Source organism: Mobula hypostoma, chromosome 6 (assembly GCF_963921235.1).
Source record: "Mobula hypostoma chromosome 6, sMobHyp1.1, whole genome shotgun sequence".
NCBI classification, from domain to species: Eukaryota; Metazoa; Chordata; class Chondrichthyes; order Myliobatiformes; family Myliobatidae; genus Mobula; species Mobula hypostoma.
The window spans coordinates 132,803,277-132,826,890 of record NC_086102.1 but is presented as its reverse complement, the minus strand read 5'-3'; the positions used below and the strand labels follow the sequence as shown (position 1 = coordinate 132,826,890).

Sequence of the window (23,614 nt, the reverse complement as noted above, 5' to 3'; positions counted from 1 at the left end):
TTGCAGGTTAAATTGGTGGTAAGGAAGGTGAATGCAATGTCAGCATTCATTTCAGGAGGATTAGAATACAAAAGCAAGGATGTAATGCTGAGGCTGTATATTGCACTGGTTAGGCCTCACTTGGAGTATCGTGAGCAGTTTGGGCCCCTTATTTATGAAAGGATGTGCTGACATTGGAGAGAGTTTGCTGTATTATGAAAAATCATTTTACTTGCCCATTCCAAAAGTTGCCATCAGTTAAAAATCACGATATCTACTTAATATATCCTAATTTTCAGTATTTGAAATACAGATAATTCTGCTATCATACATGTTTCTGTAACTTGAATATAACGTGATTAAAGAGTAAGGAATGCTGTTATGTAGGGAAAACTGGTCATAACATGATTTTATTAAGGAACTAGGGGACCACTTTGGAAAATGAGAATCAGAAAATGAACTGTTTACATATAACCTGCCCACTAATCAATTAGCATTGTCTCAGGAATGCAGGCTGCTAGTTTCACCAAGGAGACCACTGAAAACTGACAAGCAATTTCTTCTATTGAGACCCATGAAAGGATACTCCATGAAACAATGTAACATACAGATTTTACATGTAAAGGAATATCCTTTAACAAACACATTTATTTTTGAAAATCGTGGAGAAAAGTAAGTTATTGTAAGTCTGAAACACTGTACTCCCAACACCCTTTTCCCCCATCAACACAATTGATATTAAAACAAGATTAACTGTAATGTGAAGTTTCATAGGAATGGAATTATTGTATTGTAACATAACTACCAGTAACCTATAAACCTGTGTAACACAATTAATCTGTTAATACTTTTTAAAGGCAGCAGATAAACAGCGAGCTCTGGAAGAAACCAAAGCCTACACAACCCAGTCCTTAGCAAGTGTGGCCTACTTGATCAACACATTGGCGAATAATGTGCTCCAGATGCTGGACATCCAGGCATCCCAGCTCCGACGCATGGAATCATCTATCAACCATATTTCACAGGTAGGCTCTTTCGCTCACTTTCATGATCCTCCTGATTTCATTGGTGGACCTTTATATGATGGAATAGTAACATTATTTTAGACTTCAATATATTTCTCCATTTATGAGAGTATTTCTCCCAATCTTCTCTTTTCTTGCAGCCTTATTTTTCTTTCCTTTTCACCTTCCTTAGTAGGGTACATTCTCTCCAGTTTTTAGGTAACTCAAAATAGCAATTACGTAGTTTATGTGTGAGCATGGTTGTAACAGAACATAGAAATTTACAGCACATTACAGGCCCTTTGGCCCACAATGTTGTGCCAACCATGTAACCTGCTCTAGAGACTGCCTAGAATTTCCCTAGCGCATAGCTCTCTATTTTTCTAAGCTCCATGTACCTATCTAAGAGACTCTGTTGTATCCACTTCCGCTGCTGCCACCGGCAGTGCATTCCACGTACCCACCACTCTGTGTGGAAAACTTACCCCTGACATCCCCTCGGTACCTGTTTCCAAGCACCTTAAAACTAATACCCCCTTGCGTTAGCCATTTCAGCCCTGGGAAAAAGCCTTTGACTATCCACATGATCAGTGCCCCTCATCATCTTATACACCTCTTATCAGGTCACCTCTCATCCATCCTCTGTCGCTCCAAGGAGAAAAAGCCAAGTACACTCAACCTATCCTCATAAGGTACACCCTCCAATCCAGGCAACATCCTTGTAAATTTCCTCTGCACCCTCTCTATAGTATCTACATCCTTCCTGTAGTGAGGTGACCAGAACTGAACACAGTACTCCAAGTGGGGTCTGACCAAGGTCTTGCATAGCTGTAACATTACCTCACCGCTCTTGAGCTCAATCCCACGATTGATGTATGCCAACACACCCATATGCCTTAACAACACTGTCAACCTGCGCAGCAGCTTTGAGTGCCCTATCGACACAGACTCCAGGATCTCTCAGATCCTCCACACTGCCAAGAGTCTTACCATTTATATTATATTCTGTTTTCAAATTGGACCGACAAAAATGAACCACTTCACACTTGTCTGGGTTGAAGTTCATCTGCCACTTCTCTGCCTCGTTCTACATCCTATCGATGTCCCACTGTAACCTCTGCAACCCTCCAGACTATCCACAACACCCCCAACCTTTGTGTCATCAGCAAACTTACTAACCCACCCTTCTACTTCTTCATCCAGGTTATTTAAAAAAATCACAAAGAGGAGGGGTCCCAGAACACATCCCTGCGGAACACCACTGGTCACTGATGTCCATGCAGAATACGAATCATCTACAACAACCCTTTGTCTTCTGTGGACAAACCAATTCTGGATCCACAAAGCAAGGTCTCCTTGAATCTCATGCCTCCTTACTTTCTGAAGGAGCCTGGCATGGAGTACCTCATCAAATGCCTTACTAAAATCCATATACACTACATCCACTGCTCTACCTTCATCAATGTGATTTGTTACTTCCTCAAAGAATTCAGTCAAGCCCATTAGGCACGATCTTCCCTTGACAAAGCCATGCTGACTATCCCTAATCAGATTATGTCTCCAAATGCTCATAAATTTTGCCCCTCAGGATCTTCTCCATCAATTTATCCACCACTGAAGTCAGACTCACTGGTCTATAATTTCCTGGGTTATCTCTACTCCCTTTCTTGAACAAGGGAACAACATTTGCAACCTTCCAATTCTCCGATACTCCCCCAACCCTTATTGATGATGCAAAGATCATTGCAAGAGGCTCAGCAGTCTCCTTCCTTGCTTCCCATGTAGCCCAGTCCCAGTGACTTACCTAACAATGCTTTTCAAAAGCTCCAGCACATCCTCTTTCTTAATGTCTATACACTAGTGTTTCAGTCCACTGTAAGTCATCCCCACAGTTGCTCAGGTCTTTTTCCCTGGTGAATACTGAAGCAAAGTATTCATTAAGTATCTCCTCCGACTCCATGCACATGTTTCCACTATTGCATTTAATTGGCTCATCCTCTTGATCTTCACATACTTGCAGAATGCCTTGGGGGTTTTCCTTAATTCTGCTCACCAAGGCTTTCTCATGGCCCCCTCTGGCTCTCCTAATTCCATTCTTAAGCTCCTTCCTAGCAACCTTGTAATTTTCTGGAGCTCTAACAGTACTTAATTTCTTGAACCTTTCGTAAGCTTTTCTTCTTAACTAGATTTTCTTTACATACTTTGTGCACCATGGCTCTTTAATTCTACCATCCTTTCCCTACCTCAATGGAACATACCTATGCAGAACTCCATGCATTTGTTCCTTGAACATGTCCACAATATCCTCTGTAACCTTGACATAGTGCTTTGCAATTTAACATTGGCTTTTCTGTCATGTCCTGTTCTTGCCAGATTGCCTTGTGTAAAATTTCTGTCAAGGCCAGGCTGTCCTTTCTCACTTATTCAACACTTTGTTAGCTTGTACTGTTCCACTTTGTGTTATACCGCAATGCATCTAGACCAGAAATGTTCCCATTACAAAACTATTTGTGGCCCCACAGTGTTATCTGGTTCTGAACAGGTTAATTTCCTGTATCTTGTCAAGATGTACAATGACTACAAAAGATATCTCCCAGAGTGTGGGCATGAATTTAGATAGACTTAAGGGAGCTCTCTTTTCTTCTGCAGAATGACACATTATGGTTCTGCACTATTACTTTATGCTAGATGGAAATATTTGGAGTAGATAAATAGTAAATTTCTCTCTGTGTTGTGGGGAAAAAAATTGCTCCCAGAGATACAACATATAGGAAGCACAATGACGCAGTAGGCTGTGCCAGTGCCTTGTAGCTCCTTGACCTGCATAGCTTTCTCATCACAGGTTGACGTTTTTCCTGTTATCCTGTGGGTTTCCTTTGGGTGCACTGATTCCTCCCAAACTTCAGTAGGTTAACTGAGTAGAGTTGACAGGTACACATGAGAGAATACGTTTGAATAAAGTAAGGGATTGATGTGATTGTTCTGAGAACCAATGCAAATTCTTAGGCATATGTCTGTTGCAAGAAAACATGAAATGTTCCCTCTGTTTTTCTCATCAAATTTCCTAATCCAATTACATCTGCAAAAAAAAAGTGAAGTCTATTGTACAACTTACTTTCACACACTACGTGCTGGGTAAGTTTTCTTATCTTAGTCCTGCAGCATTAGCAATGTTACCATGGAGTATGGGGTGCCATTTATGCTTGCTTAAAACAATTATCATAATATCTATGTATAAATGAATCTATTAAACAGTTCCTAAACATAAGATTAGTTAAATCATAGAACGTAGAAAACCTACAGCACAATACAGGCCCTTTGGCTGACAATGCTGTGCTGAACATGTACTTACTTTAGAAATACCTAGGGTTACCCATAGCCCTCTATTTTTCTAAGCTCCATGTACGTATTCAGGGGTCTTAAAGGACCCTATTGTATCTGACTCCACCACTGTTGCTGGCAGCCCATTCCACGCACTCTGGGTAAAAAAACTTACACCCTGACATCTCCTCTGTACCTATTCCTAAGCACCTTAAGACTCTGTCCTCTCGTGTTAGCCATTTCAGCCCTGGGATGGAAAGCCACTGACTATCCACACGATCATTACCTCTCATCATCTTATACACCTCTATCAGGTCACCTCTCATCCTCCGTCGCTCCAAGGAGAAAAGGCCGAGTTCGTTCAACCTGTTCTCATAAGGCATGCTCCCCAATCCAGGCAACATCCTTTTAAATCTCCTTTACACCCTTTCTATAGTTTCCACATCCTTCCTATAGTGAGGTAACCAGACAAGAGCACAGTACTCCAAGTGGGGTCTGACCAGGGTCCTATATTGCTGTAACATTACCTCTCAGCTCTTAAACTAAATCCCACGGTTGATGAAGGCCAATGCACTGTTCGCCTTCTTAACCACAGAGTCAACCTGTGTAACTGCTTTGAGTGTCCTATGGACTCAAAACCCCAAGATCCCTCTGATCCTCAACACTGCCAAGAGTCTTACCGTTAATACTATATTCTGCCATCATATTTAACCTACCAAAACAAACCACCTCACACTTATCTGGGTTGAATTTCATCTGCCACTTCTGAGCCCAGTTTTGCATTCTATCGATGTCCTGCTGTAACCTCTGACAACCCTCCACACTATTCACAACACCCCTAACCTTTGTGCCATCAGCACATTTACTAACCCATCCTTCCATTTCCTCATCCAGGTCATTTACAAAAATCACAAAGAGAAGGGGTCCCAGAACAGATCCCTGAGGCACACCACTGGTCACCGACCTCCATGCAGAATATGACCTGTCTACAACTACACTTTGCCTTCTGTGGGCAAGCCAATTCTGAATCCACAAAGCAATGTCCCCTTGGATCCCATGCCTCCTTACTTTCTCAATAAGCCTTGCATGGGTACCTTATCAAATGCCTTGCTGAAATCCATATACACTACATCTACTCCTCTACCTTCATCAATATGTTTAGTCACATCCTCAAAAAATTCAATTAGGCTCGTAAGGCATGACCTGCCTTAGGCAAAGCCATGCTGACTATTCCTAATCATATTATGCCTTTCCAAATGTTCATCAATTCTGCCTCTCAGGATCTTTTCCATCAACTTACCAACCACTGAAGTAAGACTCACTGATCTATAATTTCCTGGGATATCTCTACTCCCTTTCTTTGATGGGAACAACATCTGCAACCCTCCAATCCTTTGGAATCTCTCTCCATTGATGATGCAAAGATCATTGCCAGAGACTCAGCAATCTCCTCCCTCGCCTCCCACAGTAGCCTAGGGTACATCTCGTTCAGTCCCGGTGTGTCAAAATGCTGGATTTTATATTTATGCAAACTGACTTAAGTCAATGGTGATGGCTTTAAACTCATTGACTTATCAATAGAAAAGTTAATTTCTATGCTTTTAGTGATGTTTCATTGGATTTCCTTTTCAGATGCAGTGAGCAAACATTTTGCAAATAGTGGAGCTCAGTAGCCACCTGGTTTAGAGAAGGAACTGGCAGTTGTAGCTCCAAATTATTCCTCATTAATCCCTGCTGAAGGTGCCTAGTCCTAGAATCTGACAGTGACAGCCCACGGTTTGCACTTGCTATTTCAACTTAAATGAAACGATTTTTGGTGAGATCCCAGAAATATTTATGAATCAATATTCAGTTCATATTTCTAGATCAAAGTGAGTCCACTCGGTGTTACTCAGCACCACACCTTGGTCCATTAAAATATCCATCAGTGGATCTCACTGTGGCATTGACTTGGAGAATCCATATGAAGCTGTGCAAGATTTTCTTCCTTAGCATTATTTGACTGAAATGTTCCATTGATAGGTCACCTGGTGGTTAGGAACTATCACTGTTTAATTAATATTCTAAATATCTTTGAAATCAGGCAGAGTTCAAATAAGTAATATTGTTTTTTTAGGAAATAGTACCCCTCTCAGCATTTGGTTTGTCACCAGTTTTGTATAATGATGTACTCTGACTAGAAGCATATGTGAATTGTGTGAAATTAGTATGCTTTAATGGCATGCATAATTCTTAAATGTCGAGTGAGCATCTTTTTTCTAAACAGATTATGCCTTCATTTGCATTTTTCTTAATCAGTGCCAAAGTTTAACTCATCTCATTTCCATCTTCTGGAATTCTATGTCCAAAATCTCTCTGGTGTTTTGAAACTTCTGTACTTCAGAAACCTTTTACTTTATCAAGCATACTTTAGGTTACCATAAAAACATTTTTACAAGTCTTTTTTATATCTCTTTGTTACATTTAAATCACTTGGGACCTTCTCAATTAAAAGATGCTGTATGGGTTTTTAAAAATTGCTTAAAGAAAAAGCTTACAGTGAGAAATCTTAAGTCAGCTAAATATCTCAGGTGGTTTCAAACAAAACTAATTCAACCTTTAGGACACCACAGTTTGCATTTGCTTTTTTTGACAGTAAGATGTAGTGAGTGTAGTAAGGTAGGGACGTGTTTGGCACAACTTTGTGGGTCGAAGAGCCTGTATTGTGCTGTAGGTTTTCTATGTTTCTATGTATTTCAGATGTTTTATTATTTCAAGTTACATCTTCTCTTGGGGAGGGAAAATTTCCTTGAGTTTGTACAATTTTACATGTATCATGCATAATGTTTTGCATTGAATTACGACTGCAGAGATGATCTTTGCCTGCATTCATTTTTTTAATTAATTGCAGATGCTGAAAATCTAAAATAAAAACAGAAAATGTTGAAAAGCAAAATCTCCTCTTTCAGATGCAATCTGACCTGCTGAGTAGTAACAATATTTTCTCTTTGTATTTGTCTGTGTTTATAGTTTTGAGAAATCTCTTACCCCAGTTCTTTCTCACATCCTGCGCCATAACACTTTTTCCTCCTCTGTTGTATGCCCTTGCTTTTAACATAAGCAAGAAAGATCTACCACCTGCAACCTTACTGTTGCTTTGTGCCCTATGAAGTTAGTCATTACAAAAGCCAACTAACATTTGCAGAAATCTTAATCTCTGCAATGTAGTTACTGCAGGCACGTGGGGGGAAAAAATGTGCAGGTTGTTTGTGTGCAGCAAGATTTCACTAACATCAGTGGGATAATGAACAGTTAATTTGATTTTTACCATTATTGATTGAAGTATAAATATTGGCCAGGGCAACTACAACTCTATTGTTGCAATTCTATGGAATCTTTAATACTTACCGTGATTCAGTAAAGCAATCCCCAGAAAATGCCACTTGTGACAGTGCTGGACTCCTTCATTACTGTACCAAAAGGTCACCTTGATTGTGGATGCAATTCTCAGCTTAAACACCATCTTTTAACCATTGATCTGTTTTTGAAATTGTCTTGAAAAATTGAAATACAAATTCTTTGGAAATAATAGAGACATCTGTGTTTATTAATTTGGAACCTGGTGTTTCTAGTTGTCATCAGTGTGGTTTGAATGTCTTCCAATGTCTTTCTTAATGAAATTTAATTTCAGTAATTTGACAGCAGCATCTCTAGCTTTCTGTGCCATGAGTATTGCCTTTTCTGAGTTAGACAAATCAAAGTTAATTTTTGTCACGACGTTGCCTTCTAGAGATTGCTTGGAAAGAGGAAAATAATGGCTGTGTGCCCATGTACTAGAATACACATGCAATTAAAAGCAAGTCTGAAATAAATAGGAGCCTACATGGGGAGAAAAACAGACCTTTGTCTCCATGTGCTGTAATTTCTTTTAATTAAATGGAATTTGTTTTCTCAGTAAATTTAGTTAATCTTGCAACCTTAGTTAAGTTCTTTATTATCCCGTGGCATCTCTTTTACACGCAGTTTCACTGCATTTATGACAGAATTAGAAATAATTTTCTCATTTGATCTTACTTTTCTTGTGAAGAAATCAAATGCTATTTAAAGATCAAAAGCCCTTGTTGAAAATACAATCAATAAATGCTGGGAGCACACAGAAGGCCGGCAACATCTATGGAATGTTAATGTTTTGGGTTGAAGATCCTCAGTTAGGACCAGGAAAGTAAGAAGATATGTTCGAACATAGAACATAGCACCAGGCCAGGCCCCTCAGCCCATGGTGGCTGTGCCGACTGTGACACCAATCCAAACTAATCCCATCTGCCTACATATCATCCTTATCCCTCGATTCCCTACCTGTTTCTGTTCCGGTCTAAATGCCTTCTAAACAATGCTATTGTATCTGCTCCCAACACTTCCCCTGACACATTCCAGGCACCTAATACTCTTTAAAAAAAACAGCTTCCTTGGAAATCTTTAAAAATTGCTCTCCCACCTTAAAGCTTTGTCTACTCGCACCAGAACACACACAGTACTCCATATCATAATGATTATCTTTTTTGCCTTATGAGTAGCGAATCAAGTTTTACAAGCAAAGAGCAGTAAGATGTTTTCACACAAAACGTCTCATGCCAGCTTGGTGCCAGCTGGACAGTTGCGAGAATATGTTACATTGGATGATACGTTTTGAAATGTTTGTACACCTGTACACATCAGTTATTGGGTAGTAAACAGTTATAGTACTATTTAGAAATGCTATTTTTTCAAACGTCTTTTTAGAAGATTAATTTTTTATAATTTTTGAAGTTTTTCTAAAATGCTTTATTTATTTCAGTCCATCTCTGTTATGCTTTTATTAATAGTAAAACAATGAATATGCTTAAATAAGTAACATGACCAATCCTGAAAAAGGATCTCGTGCTTTCCTGGCGTACTTGACGATTAAATTCTTCTCAGACTTCCAAATGAATACAGATATCGATTATAACCAACGTTTCGATTACAAACTCTGCCATCATCTTCAGGGATGATCGTGGTGGAAGCCCGAGAAGTGTTTATTCAGGACTTATACTTTTTACTTAATACTTCCATAATTATTGTTAATAATTCATTAATGAATGATTTCTGCTCAGGATTACCATGGCACACAGAACAATTTTTTTAGTAGATCAAGGCCAATTTGGGCACACATTCTCAAAAAAACATTCCCCACCCCTACTGTAGAGCCTCAGCTGTTGCTAATTAACATCATGCTTACTTATTGCATCAGCACATTTCTGTGCTTGTATCCATTGATCTTTTTTGTGTCTCATTGCCTATTTTTCCAGTCAAAAGTACATTTATCATTTACACGTGCACAACCTATTATTCTTTATGCTTCTGTATCAGTTGCCCTCTGGCCTTAAGACACTTTATCTTGTTTAACCCATGAACAATGGAAGCAGAGAATTCTGTTAATGTGATTTGTTTGCAGAAACCATTAAAGAGAGTAAGAAAAGAACTCTTTAAAATCTTAACCATGCCAAGTCTGGTGACATCATCATCCAGAATGGCAGCTTAAAATAATAGCTCCTCTGAAAAAACGCTTATTTTGCCCTGTTAATCCACCAAATACAAGATTTCTGGAAAATATCTGAACTGGTAAGGGGGGCAAGAATGGGGAAAAGGAATGGAGATAAAAAAGAGCATCACTGCGGAGCCTGTGAACGAGGGGGTTGCAACGAGCAGTCCTCCTACCCAAGCGCATGGTAGCGAGGCTGACGCTGGGTCTCGTTCAGGTGAAGCGTCAAATTTAGTAAAAATTCTGGAAGGGTTACGGGAACTCCAAAAAGACATAAAACAGCAATTAAATGATATCAAGTCAGAGCTCACCAACGCTAATCATAAAATAGCGGTGGCAGAGACACGAATTGAAAAGGTGGAAGATCGCGTTCAAAACGTGGAACGAATGAGATGATAAAAGTGCTAAATCAACAGGAAAATAAGATACTCAACCAAGAAGAAAGGTCACAGCGTAAGAATATCAGGAAATATAATGTTCCTGAAGGAGCAGAGGGGTTATCTATGGCGGAGTTTGTAGAAAACATGCTGCGGGACACGCTGGAGATTCCCCCAACCATTGCACTTGACATTGAGAGAGCGCACTGTGCACTTGCCCCGAGGCCTTCTGGAGTCATGGAAGATAAGCCTTGGTCGATAGTAATCAGATTCTTTCGGTATAAAACCAAAGCAGAGATTCTCCACAAGGCCTGGGGAAAGAAGGAGGTATTTTTGAATGGGAAATTAATATATTTTGATCGGGATTACCCCCCCAGTAATCCTGCAGAAATGTAAGGAATATTCTGAAGCGAAGCGCGTATTAAAGCAAAGAAATTAAATTCCAGACTCTGTATCCTGCTAAACTGCGAATGTTTTATGAAGATGAGACACAGCTGTATCAGACAGTGGAAGAGACGACTGCAGACATGAAGGACAGGGGGTTGCCCATCAGCATGATCAAACCAAGGGAAAGCCTGGCTGAGCAGCTATCCCGCTCTGCTTGAGAAATAGTGAGAATCGAGAAAGCAGGGGGAGGGGAGGAGGGCGAGAGAAGGATATCAGGAAGAGACTGAGTTTTCAGAAGACAAGTCCTCGCCCCCTCCGGAAGAGCCATAAGGTCAGACTAATTTCAAAAGTGTTGATAAGCTAAACAGAAGCAAAAATAGATGGTGCTATACTTATCTCAAGAAGCACATACTACAATGTGGATTTTATATTACTCAATTATTTTATTTTTTATTCATTCATTCACTCTTTTTTCCCCCACCTAAATGAGAATATATACATGGGAGGAATACACGGAAGTCTTTTCTGTGTGATATCCTTACATAAGAAAGTTAACACACTTTTTGAGGATGTTGGTCTAATTGACCTTTTCCCCGACAGAAGGGAATACACTCATTATTCTGCCCCCCCCCCCCATTCTTTATATACAAGAATAGACTATTTCATAACATTTGGAAAAGATAAAGACAAAATAAACACCTGTGGAATTGGGACAATAGATGTAAGTGACCATGCACCTATATATTTATCTGTTGATTTTGACCTGCAACCAAAGAATACTAGTTGGAAACAAAATTCAAGTCTACTCAATGATCCCTATTTTAAGGAACAAAAATTTTTTTTTAAAATTGATCTTAACTTAGAATTCAATGATAATGAAGATGTTTCACCTCCCATTTTATGGGATACTCTGAAGGCTGTCTTAAGAGGGAAAATTATAGTGATATCTTCGCATAAGAAAAAAAAAGGAATAAGATATTAGAGGAGTTACAAAATAAGCTGAAGGAACTAGAAAAAAAAAACAAATTGAGTTTGGCACGGGATACATTAGAGGAAATTTTAGAAATAAGGAATTAAATTAATAGTCTGGCTACATGAGAAATCAGGAAGAACCTAATGTTTCTGAAACAGAGACACTATGAAAGTGGATCTAAATCTTTATGAAAATACTGGCATGGAAACTGAAAAGATAGCAGAAAATACAATTCATAGAATTAGGGATCCAAGAATAAAAGTGATAAAAAAAAATAAGCTAAGTAAAATGCAAGAAACTTTTGAAATGTTGTACAAAACTCTATATTCCAAAGTTCCAGGGGGAAGCATAACCCAAATTGACACCTTCCTGAATTCTTTAGAGTTACCCACTTTAACCGAAGAACAAAATAGAACGATGACTGCGGACATAACTGAAGCTGAACTAAAAATTGCAGTTAGTAGGCTTAAATTAAACAAGTCATCAGGATCAGTTGGATATACGGCAGAGTGGTATAAAGAATTTTAAAATGAGTTAATTCTTGTTTTACTCCCCACGCTGAACTGGGCTCTAAGAATGGCGCAAATGCCACACAGCTGGAAGGAAGCGATAATCTCAGCTATACAGAAAGAAGGCAAGGATAAAATGGAATGTGGGTCATTTAGACCAATATCCATTCTTGATGTAGATTATAGATTATTTACCTCCATCATGGCCAAACAATTAGGAGAGTTTTTTCCCACACTGATACATGATGATCAGACAGGTTTTAATACAACAACACCAAACACAAGACAATATAGGAAGGACATTACACATTATGGATCATATACAAAAAAAATAAAATTGAAGCAATAGTGATAAGCGTGGACACAAAAGGCATTTCATTCAGTCAATTGGAATTTTCTTTAGAGTTTTACATAGATTTGGTTTACATGAGACAATTATTAAAACTATACAGGCACTATACGGCAATCCTACTGCAAGGATTAAAATCAATGGATACTCATCAAATAGTTTTATCCTAGAAAGGGGCACGAGACAGGGTTGTGTATGGTCACCGCTACTCTTAGCATTATATCTGGAACCATTAGCTCAATACATCAGACAAAATGAAAATATCAGGGGAATTACTATTAAAGGGACAGAGCATAAATTGGCCTGTTACATGGATGACATTTTGATCTATCAAGGGCAACCAACATTCTCTTTATCTAAATTGATGCAATCCTTTGAACAATATGGTCAATTATCAGGATACAAGATCAACATAGATAAAACCCAATTACTTTTGTATAACTATAGCCCACCCAGAGAAATTGAAAGTAGATATCCTTGGGCGTGGCAAGCAGAGTCTTTCAAATATTGGCATCATTATGCCAAAAGATTTGGCAAAATTATCAGAATGCAATTATTCAGCTATAAAAAAAAATTAAGGAAGATATAAGAAGATGGAACCTAATTCCTTTTTTTAGGCTCAGTTCAAGGATTGAATCCATTAAAATTAATATATTGTCTAGACTATTATATCTCTTTCAGACCCTACCAATAGAGATTGGCCAAAATAGTCGTCTTAGTCATACTTTATTGATCCCGAGGGAAATTGTTTAATCAATTCAATGAATGGAACAAAATGCTATCAAGAGATATATGGCAAGGTAAAAGGCCCAGAGTTTGCCTCAAAGCTTTGCAATTAGCCAAGGAAAAGGGGGGATGGGACCTTCCTTCTCTTTGAGATTATTATTTTGCAGCACAGATGAGAGCTGTGATATGCTGGTGCAACCCATCGTTTGATGCTCAATGGAAAAATACTGAGGAGAGGATACTTTCCATCCCCATACAGGCAATTTTGACTGATAACCTACAAAGTTACATAAATAATATTGATAACCCATGGGTGAAATAGACTCTTATAATAGTTTTCCACATTTTAAAAGAATATAAACTAGAAGGAGATACAGGTGTCCCCCGCTTTTCGAACGTTCGCTTTGCGAAACCTCACTGTTACGAAAGACCTACATTAGTACCCTGCTTTCACTTTCAGAAGGTGTTTTCACTGTTACGAAGAAAGGCAGCGCGCGTCTGGAGCAGCCGCTCTCCCCCGGATTCGGAACGGCATTACTTAAACACGTGCCTGTGAGCAGCTGTTAGCAAGATGAGTTCTGAGGTATTGGAAAAGCCTAAAAGAGCTCGTAAGGGTGTTACACTTAGCATAAAACTAGACAGAATTAAGCGTTTCAACCATGGTGAACGAAGCAAGGACGAAGTGAGTTTGGCTTGTGGAAGCTGACGAAGATGATGTTGAAGAGGTTTTGGCATCCCATGACCAAGAACTGATAGATGAAGAGCTGATGCAATTGGAAGAGGAAAGGATAACAATTGAAACCGAATGCAGTAGCGAAATGAACGTGAAACCACTGCGTGAGATTTTCCCTGCAATGATAAAGTACGACTTTAATTTTGAAAGGGTACATAGGTTTAGGGAATATTTGCAGGATGGTTTGAGTCCTTACAAACAACTGTATGATAGAAAAATGCGTGAGGCTCAGCAGTCAAGCAAGCCTTCCATATCAGCCACAGCAGACAACGTACCTCGACCTTCGACATCGAGGCGGGCAGTCATAGGAGAAGATGAGCTGCCTGCCCTGATCGACGATGAGATGACAACCCCGTGTCCCACCACCCCAACACCCGGGCCCCGGACAGATACTGTACCGATTCACAGAGAATGCAGCAGTAGCCGGGAGGCACACAGCACATCTTTAAGAAAAAAGCCGAAATAAACAAGCTAATTAATTAGGTGCTGCTGACACGTAACTGTCGGCCCAGATCAGTGCCGATTTCCGATTTAAAGGTTACTGGAGAGCGCGTTTATGCCAACAGCGCTTGCGTGAGATTTTCGCTACGGAGATCTGTGCAGGCAATCGTAGAGAAGTATTTCTACTTTATATAGGCTGTGTATTTATCGTATCATTACTGCTTTTACTATATGTTACTGTTATTTTAGGTTTTATGTGTTATTTGTCATGATTTGGTAGGTTATTTTCGGGTCTGCGAACGCTCACAAAATTTTCCCATATAAATGGTAATTGCTTCTTCGTACGACATTTCGGCTTACGAACCATTTCATAGGAACGCTCTACCTTCGGATGGCGGGGGAAACCTGTATTGCAATTCTCAAATGGTGTGCATATGATTCGGATTTTACACCGAATAAACTGGATGCTAGATTTAAGGACTGGACAGCTAAAGAAATAACAGTTCTTTGCAATATAATGAAAGAAGGAACACTGTTCAGTTTTGAAATGCTTAAAGAGAAACACCTATTAGAAAAACAAGACCTTTATTGGTATTTGCAGATGCGACAGTATGTTCATAAGGTTAAAAATGTAATCAAGGCAAGTACATGTTTGATAGAATTATTTAGAAAAGCATATAATTCAGATAACGGTAGTAGAATCATTTCAAGCATGTATAAGGGTTTGTCAAATCTTAAAACACATTTGACTTCATACATTAAAACAAAATGGGAGAAGGAAAGAGGGATAATTATATCTGAGGAAGAATGGACAATAATATGGAGATATCAATGAAAGTGTACCAGTTCACAAAAAATGGAGGGAGTTCGGATGGAAAAACTTGATAAGATAATTTTATTACACCCTCTCAGAAATCCCATTATGATGGTAATCTCCCTGTTTGCTGGAGAAATTGTGGAAATCAAAATGCAGACCATTATCATATTTTCTGGGATTGCCCGTCATCAAAGACTATTGAGTGGGATACACCAGTGGTCCCCAACCACCGGGCCGCAAAGCATGAGCTACCAGGCCGTGAGAACGATGAGAGTCAGCTGCACCTTTCCTCATTCCCTGTCACGCACTGTTGAACTTGAATATAGGGTTGCCAACTGTCCCCTTATTTTCCGGGACATCCCATATATTGGGCTAAATTGGTTTGTCCCATACTGGACCGCCCTTGTTCCATATTTCCCCCACTAAGGTAGAGCGTTCCTATGAAACCTTTCATGCCGAAATGGCGTAAAGCAAAGAAGCAATCACCATTAATTTATATGGGAAAACTTTTTGAGCGTTCTCAGACCCAAAAAATAACCTACCAAATCATACCAAATAACACATAAAACCTAAAATAACTCTTAACATATAGTAAAAGCAAGAATGATATGATAAATACACAGCCTATATAAAGTAGAAATAATGTAAGTACAGTGTAGTCAGGAAGATCAAGCCAAAACTGATATGAGGAAAAAAAATTGGCACGTACGTGCATGTGCACTTCACATATGCACACATCACGTATGTGCACACAGGTGCCCGCGCAAGGCTTCATGGTCATGGTAGTCTTTCTCGGGGTAAACACAAGTGTCCCATCAACACACACAAAAAATGCTGTTGAACATAGCAGGCCAGGCAGCATTTATAGGAAGAGGTACAGTCAACGTTTCGGGCCAGAACCCTTCGTCAGGATTTGACTGCTACTTTTGTCCCTTATTTGGGAGTGAGAAAGTTGGCAACCCTAACTGTAAAAGACGTGCTGAGGTGAGTTTAACCCCACTTGAACAACCACCACCACCCCCCCCCCCCCCCCGCCAACCGGGTTGGTTGGTCTGCAAGAGTATTGCCAATATTAAACTGGTGCAAAAAGGTTGGGGACCCCGGGATACACAATGCCCTACAAGACATTTTTGAATGTGAAATACTCTTAGAAAGTAAGACCATATATTTGGGATATATACCTCAAGAATGGTTGAAAAGAGATAAATATTTAATGAATATACTGCTGGTGGCTGGTAAAAAGACTCTTACCAGGAAATGGTTATCACAGGAGAGCCCAACTTTAAACGTGTGGATGGAAATTACAATGGACATTTACAAGATGGAGAAGATAACAGCACCTGTTAATCATAGGTTGGAACAATTTGATTCATACTGGGAAAAGTGGTTTAACTACATAGCATCTCATAGGCCTGATTTTATTCTCACAAATCAATGAATATGTTGTAAAAAAAAGATTACTCCCTACTTGTACATAGTTTTCTCCTTTTGCTTGTTCTTTCTTTCCTCTCTTTTCTGCAAGTGTATACCTCAGAAAAATATTATGTAGAGATTTGTGACAAATATGAATATATGATATATGTACAGTGAAATATATCTTATGGAAATGTTTGATAAACTTCAATAAAAAATAAATTACACAAAATAATCTTAATCATGCCATATGTATTCTGATGATTAGTAAAAAAGTCGCGGCTCTAACAATAAAGTCAAATCTTTGCCACAGCTCAGAAAGAGGGTGCAGTTATAATCTGTTGAACCAAAAATGGGGTTAAATAGTAATTAAAAACAAAAACAACTGCAGTTGCAGGAATTCTGAAATAAAAAACAAAATGCTTGAGAGGCATTGGTAAGGTGAATGCACCATGAGAAGTATGGATAAAGTGGAGAGTGAGAAGCTTTTTCCCATAATGGGAACTTCTAAATGCAGATATCATAAGTTTAATGTAAAGAGTTAGAGGATTAGATGGGACCTGAGTTAAAGATAAAAGTTACTAAGAGGGTGGTTGCCATCTGGGACTCAGCTTGAGAAGGTGGTAGAGGCAGTCTGAACATTTAATGGTCTGGTCAAACACTTGAATTGCCAATATAGAAATATAGAAGCTATATCGATCAAACCCCAATAAAACGGATTCATCATTGTGGGGACTTAATGTTCTGATGAAGTATTAACTGTTCCTCTCTGCTTGACCTGTTATGTCCTTTCCATAATTTCTGATTAAGGATTAACAGCAGCTGGTTAAAAGTGCAGTTTTTGTCAATATTGTATCAATGAAGGGGTTGTAGAGTAAGATTTAATAAAATGCACACTTTTCAGAAATCTCATACAGAAGAGAGGGGAAAAAAAGGATAGAGACTTCTCTGGAACATAATGGAGAAAATTTAAAAAATGCCCAGTATGTCCTGAGAATAGCTATGAAAATTCAAAACCAGTTTTCATTTGGGAATAATGGTTTCCATAGCAAAAATGTTAAAATTCACTGAAACATTAATGAATGCAAGAAGCACAAGCTACACATTCAGACCCCTGTCTTGACGATTAGATCATGATTCGCAGAGTAGTGATTCCAATAATCCACTCTTGAATGTTTCCGTTCACTGCTTGTGGCTTTTCAGCCTGTGAGCACGAGCATACTATTGGATCACTCCAAACTGAAAAGTAAATTAGCCCTCGAGGTTGTTTAGTGTGGAATGGCTATAATTTAGCCCTTTGATGTTTAGCTAAGAGGGAGGTGAAATTGTGCTGTTTCAAAGGCAGCTTCACAAAATAATTTTATGTTGTCACACTTAGAACGTGGATCTTTATTCCAAGTTCCAACAGCACCTGCATTTGTGTTTATTCTTCTAGATATGTTCCAGTCCATTCTCCGATGTTCCTGCTTTGTCAATTGGTCCGTGCTCACCTTCCCTTTCTCTCCTCACCCACGCTTGCCCTCCCTCCCCCTCCAGGCCCGTGCTCGCCCACCCTCCCTCCCCCTCCGGGCCCGCGCTCGCCCACCCTCCCTCCCCCTCCGCCCCCGGCCTGCGCTCGCCCACCCTCCCCTCCGCCCCTGGCCCGCACTCACCCACCCTCCCTTCCCCTCCAGGCCCGCGCTCACCCACCCTCCCCCTCCAGGCCTGCACTCGCCCACCCTCCCCTCCGCCCCAGCCTGCACTCAACCTCCCTTCCTGCATCTCCTGGTTCACGCTCAACCTCTCCACCTCCAGTCAGCATCACAGTTACCAAATTCATATCTTCCCATTCATGATCATTGCTCTCTTAATTGAGAGTCACAGGAAAATAAGAGCAAGAGTAGGCCATCAGGCCCTTCAATCCTTCCTTGCTTCCTCATTCTGTGAATTGCGAGTGCTCTACCTTCAGTCACCAGTCAAAGAGGAGCATGTTACTAGTGGAAATGAAAGGTATCTGTATTTAGAGAAAGCGTGCTGGTGAGCATCGATCAAGTTCTGACTAAGAGAATATGTTATGTTACAGTTAGGCACACAGCAGAGAAACAGACCATCATTTGCAGTTAAATCCCCGGATATGAATTATCTAGAGCTTTGTCATTGAATTCCCATGGATATATCCTTGTATTCTGTTCTCCACAACATATAGTTAGTGCTCTCTTAAAGACATGTTTGTTATTTGGTACAGCTGCTTGTGAAAACATTTTCCATATTAAATGTTTTGGTTATGATATTTATCTTGAATTTTCAGTTGAATTTGAGTTAGAGTTGTGTTTTCTTACTTTCATAATAGAAACTTTTCTCCATATGTGCAGTAGTGAAAACCATTTGTTACCTTTACAGTTTCTAACAGGCCAAACAAGCCTCAGTCTTTTTGAGGACAAGGTTTCCAGTCAGTTTAGTTGCTTATTATAAACAATACCACAGTTGTCACATGTAATTTCTCTAAGGTATTTACTATTATAATGTTGTTCGTCCATCGTTGACATCGATGAGGACCTCGACACCATTATGATGGTGTCGAGACTAGCGCGTGATTTGGATTTAAGTGAGGGAGAGTTGCGCAGCGTCAGCCTCACTCTCTCTTCCCAATTCCCATCTGGGTCCAGTGGCAAGACAGAGTCTAGATGGCTGGAGATGGGACTAGGCGCAGTGGATGACCAGGACGTCTTCTGTGTCTTGTCCTGCTCTACACGTTCCACGACGCTTGCAGAGACCGCCTTCTTGACCGTTGGACCTTCCATTGGTCTCGTCTGCTCAATCCGCCGGAGTCTGTCTTCACATGCTGGGATAAACAACTCCCTATCTCACCAAGGGTTTGAGACCCGTTGGCTACCGTCACCTGGTTTAGCCGGCTTGTCGAAGCCGTTGCCCGGGGTGTGACTGCCGTTGCATGCAAACAGCTACGGGGAGCCACAGGTGAGAGCTGAGTGCCAGGTGGGGACCAAAGGTGGACTAACCGCCCTGAAAAGGATGCGACATGTTCCCCCACCAGAGGTGCTACCCCTCCCTGACACCCCATATACCCCTATTATAATAGTAACTTGTTGATAGCTTTACAGTTTTTCGATTTTATATCTCCAGAAGTAAATTATGCTTGGTTTGCTTTATTTTTGAGATAGTAATTTGCAATATTCCTTACAGTAACTTGCTAATCAGTAAAATAAAGAATTGTATTCCATTTGGGCTCCTGTTTTCCAAGCAGTATGTGGGCTGTTTCTCAAGAGGTGTACCTCACTTCCAGATATTCAGAAATTCATTTGTAAATTAAATGGCAGATGAAGTTTATTAACAATTAATTCTAATAGACATGTTTTCTATCTAAGCTATTGCTACTAAAGCAGTTAGTTCAAGATAAAATGAAAGCAAAGGTGTAATTAAAATATATTTATATATTTATATATCCAATCAAAATAACTTAAGGATTCACCATTAGGTTAGTTGACAACAAATCACAATAACTTAGTCTATCTTATTTTGTATGGACCTTGGAGGCCTTGCAATATATTACATAGTGACACGATATAATATGTTATAAGGGCTCTAATGTGCACACAAAATCACATGTTTATGTCACATACTCTTCTACTTTGCGCAAAATATATCTAAGTGGATACACATATCAGGCCCAGGGGCAAGCAGACTAGGTCCACGTGTCTCTTTTCTGTCAGTACTCTCCAGAGTCACTAGGTAATTGAGCGAATGCACCATCTGGACCACAGGCAAACAAGGATTTTTATCTTCTCTGCAGAGCAAGAACATGGTTAAAACCTCTGGATGCACCAAGAATTTACCTTCTAATATATTCCAACCTAAGACTCCAGTATTGCTTGAGCAGGTTCCCATATTTACACCACCTCATTGGGAACCTTCTCCTCTAGCTATATTGACAGTATTGGCTAAGATGACTGGTATTGCAATAAGAACCAGCTTCTTAGCACTTAAAAAAAAAACTCAACAGATTCTGCAACACACAAGATGCTGGAGGAATTCAGACAGCATCTATGGAAGAAAATAAACAGTCGATGTTTCGGGCAGAGACACCCATAATTTTGAATTATTTCTAGTTTGTTAAATAAAATTTCCCCAAAAATTCCTTCAGGCTCTAATGTAATAACCCATATCTTTCCTAGTGACAATTAATTTTGTCCTGGATTATGTCTTTAATTTTTTTTTCATGATCTTGTCAGAGAGAGAGAGAATCACCTTGGACCAGCCCTGCTTCCTGAATTGTCATCTGTACTTTCAAATCGACCATACTTAAAAAGTACGGATGTATAGTTAAAAAGCTGAGTTTGTTACTTTATGGAATCTTGCCAAACCTATTGATTCAGGAGTGCCTGGCAAAGACAGCTCGTCCATATTCTAGCAAATATACTAACGGAGTATCATAAAGCTAGGAATTCCAGAATGAAAGCTGCAGATGAAGGATTGTCAACATACTTCTAAGAGATGATGTGATGTATGTCAAAGAGAAGAAGCTGCAAATGGTGGTATTCCCATGTTTTTTTTGCCCTTGTTCAGGTCAAGATCGCAGATTTGAGAGCAGCCTTTGGTTAATAACTACAATGGATTTTGCTCACCACATGCAGTAAACCCTCTGTGTGCTGGTGACAGAGGGAATGGATAATGCACCACTACAGATAACTCCACTCCTACAACTAATGAGGACTGCAAAAAAGTCATAAGCTAACTGTAAATCCACCTCTTTTGCTATATAATGAATCCAATTTCCACTCCTTTAAAATCCATTACAATTAATCTCATTTTATTGCAACTGCTTTGAATGGCTCCATCCAAATGAACCTGTTGATTAACAGAGGCAGCACTACTCCAGAGATCAAAAATTGTTAATCTGCCATTAAATTCGTAGACACACTCACCAAACTTGTCAGTTAGAAACAGTCTTAAGTAATTCTGGATTCAAGGAAAACCACATAGGTCTTTCTGGACAATATGCCATGAGTTTAGAAAGTGCTGACAGATGCAGTGTATGATAGCATTTAATTGTTTATAATAGTAAAGTGATGCCAAGGTAACTTACTGGTTGGGTTTAGATCTGAAAACATAATGAAGGTGTGCAAGGACAAAAATCAACAGAAGTGTCTAAAGATAATGGTGGAGACACTGCAGCGTCTTCCATCAATGGTAAGCTGCATCGGAATGGTATCCGGTCACACTGAATCACGCTGGCTGAATTTGAAGATGAAAGTCAGTTCACTGGAAAGTACAGAGATGAAGAATGTATATACAAACATCGGCAGCCAATCAATAGAGGGGAAGCGCAGGAGAAGAATGGAATCTTTCAGAGGCGAAGGTTGATTGGAGATTGGTTTAATACAGGACTGAGGATAGGCAGCTTTGAACATCTGGACATTGTGGATTTACTGAAGACAGAAATAAATGAAGGTTATGAATGGTCCCAGCTTTAAGGAAGTGCCTTTGATTATGGTGTCGGGCTGCTTTTTAGCATTATCTAATTAACTGAAGTTACTGGATTAACAGCAACTTTTTTGCCCGTTTCAAATGCACTTAATAAGGCCCTTTCCTCAATATTGAAAGTAGGTAACCAGCATTTCCCATTTTCCTTGAAAGTGTTTTAACACCTAGAACACAGTTTGAATTATTATCAGGGGGCTTCATCCCAACTCCATAGTATCACAGTGGAGACCAGTTTCAGATGTGAATCTTAAGACAATCAGATAGTTACAGATATCTTTCATTAACTTAATTTTGATCTTAGAGAGTGGTCAGGATCATAGTCATAGTCATACTTTATTGATCCCGGGGGAAATTGGTTTTTGTTACAGTTGCACAATAAGTAATAAATAGTTAATAGAACCATAAATAGTTAAATAGTAATACGTAAATTATGCCAGAAATTATGAAGTAAGTCCAGGACCAGCCTATCAGCTCAGGGTGTTTGACCTTCCAAGGAAGGAGTTGTAAAGTTTGATGGCCACAGGCAGGAATGACTTCCTATGACACTCTGTACTGCATCTCAGAGGAATGAGTCTCTGGCTGAATGTACTCCTGTGCCCACCCAGTACATTACGTAGTGGATGGGAGACATTGATCAAGATGACATGCAACTTAGACCGCATCCTCTTTTCAGACACCACCGTGATCCAGTTCAGTTCCATCCCCACAACATCACTGGCCTTACGAAATAGTTTGTTGATTCTGTTGGTGTCTGCTACCCTCAGCCTGCTGCCCCAGCACATAACAGCAAACATGATAGCACTGGCCACCACAAACTCGTAGAACATCCTCAGCATCGTCCGGCAGATGTTAAAGGACCTCAGTCTCCTATGAAATAGAGACGGCTCTGACCCTTCTTGTAGACAGCCTCAGTGTTCTCAGACCAGTCCAGTTTATTGTCAATTCGTATCCCCAGGTATTTGTAATCTTCCACCATGTCCACACTGACCCACTGGATGGAAACAGTGGTCACCGGTACCTTAGCTCTCCTCAGGTCTACCACCAGCTAGTCAAAGCACAGGCCAAGCTTTATCATTTCAAACAACTGTTGCACTGTATCCGGTATCAGCTAATACAGTAAAGTACAGTGAATCAGTCACCTTCCAGGCCATGAAGTTCAACTGCTTAATTGATAAAGTCAAGGAGTAATGCACTCACTTTTCCATCTGAGCAGCTGTATAGTCACAAAGCAACATCAACACTCATTCCCTTTAAGTCATTTCATACAAATCTGACCACTGAGACAAAGGTTCAGGGTATGTTCTGTACGCTGTGCTCAAACACAAAACAGTGAAATGTTGCCGAGGAAATTCTGAATCAAGTTAGCAACTTTCGAAAGGGATATTTGCCTCTGATTGGATTATTAGACCAAGCAGTTCATAGTGTAAGATTCTAAACTGGTATTTCCACACAGTACTGAGATGCCATTTTTTTGGGATTTGTCTTTATACTAGAGCTCTGTCTCCTTTCACAGATGTAAAAATCCTATGACACCGTTTCAAAGAAAGGATTAGCCCTGTGCTCAGGCC

General features: G+C 39.8%; 1 protein-coding gene across 14 annotated transcripts in view; it reads left to right on the top strand.

Annotated features, from left to right (window-relative positions):
• The window catches only part of LOC134348416 (abl interactor 2), a 161,862-nt gene that overhangs the window by 74,927 nt on the left and 63,321 nt on the right, over positions 1-23,614 (top strand). For all 14 annotated transcript variants that reach the window (XM_063051756.1, XM_063051752.1, XM_063051751.1 and 11 more), the window contains exon 2: positions 837-1,004. In XM_063051756.1, the coding sequence (XP_062907826.1) occupies positions 837-1,004 (168 nt within the window). The remainder of the gene's footprint in view (positions 1-836; positions 1,005-23,614) is intronic.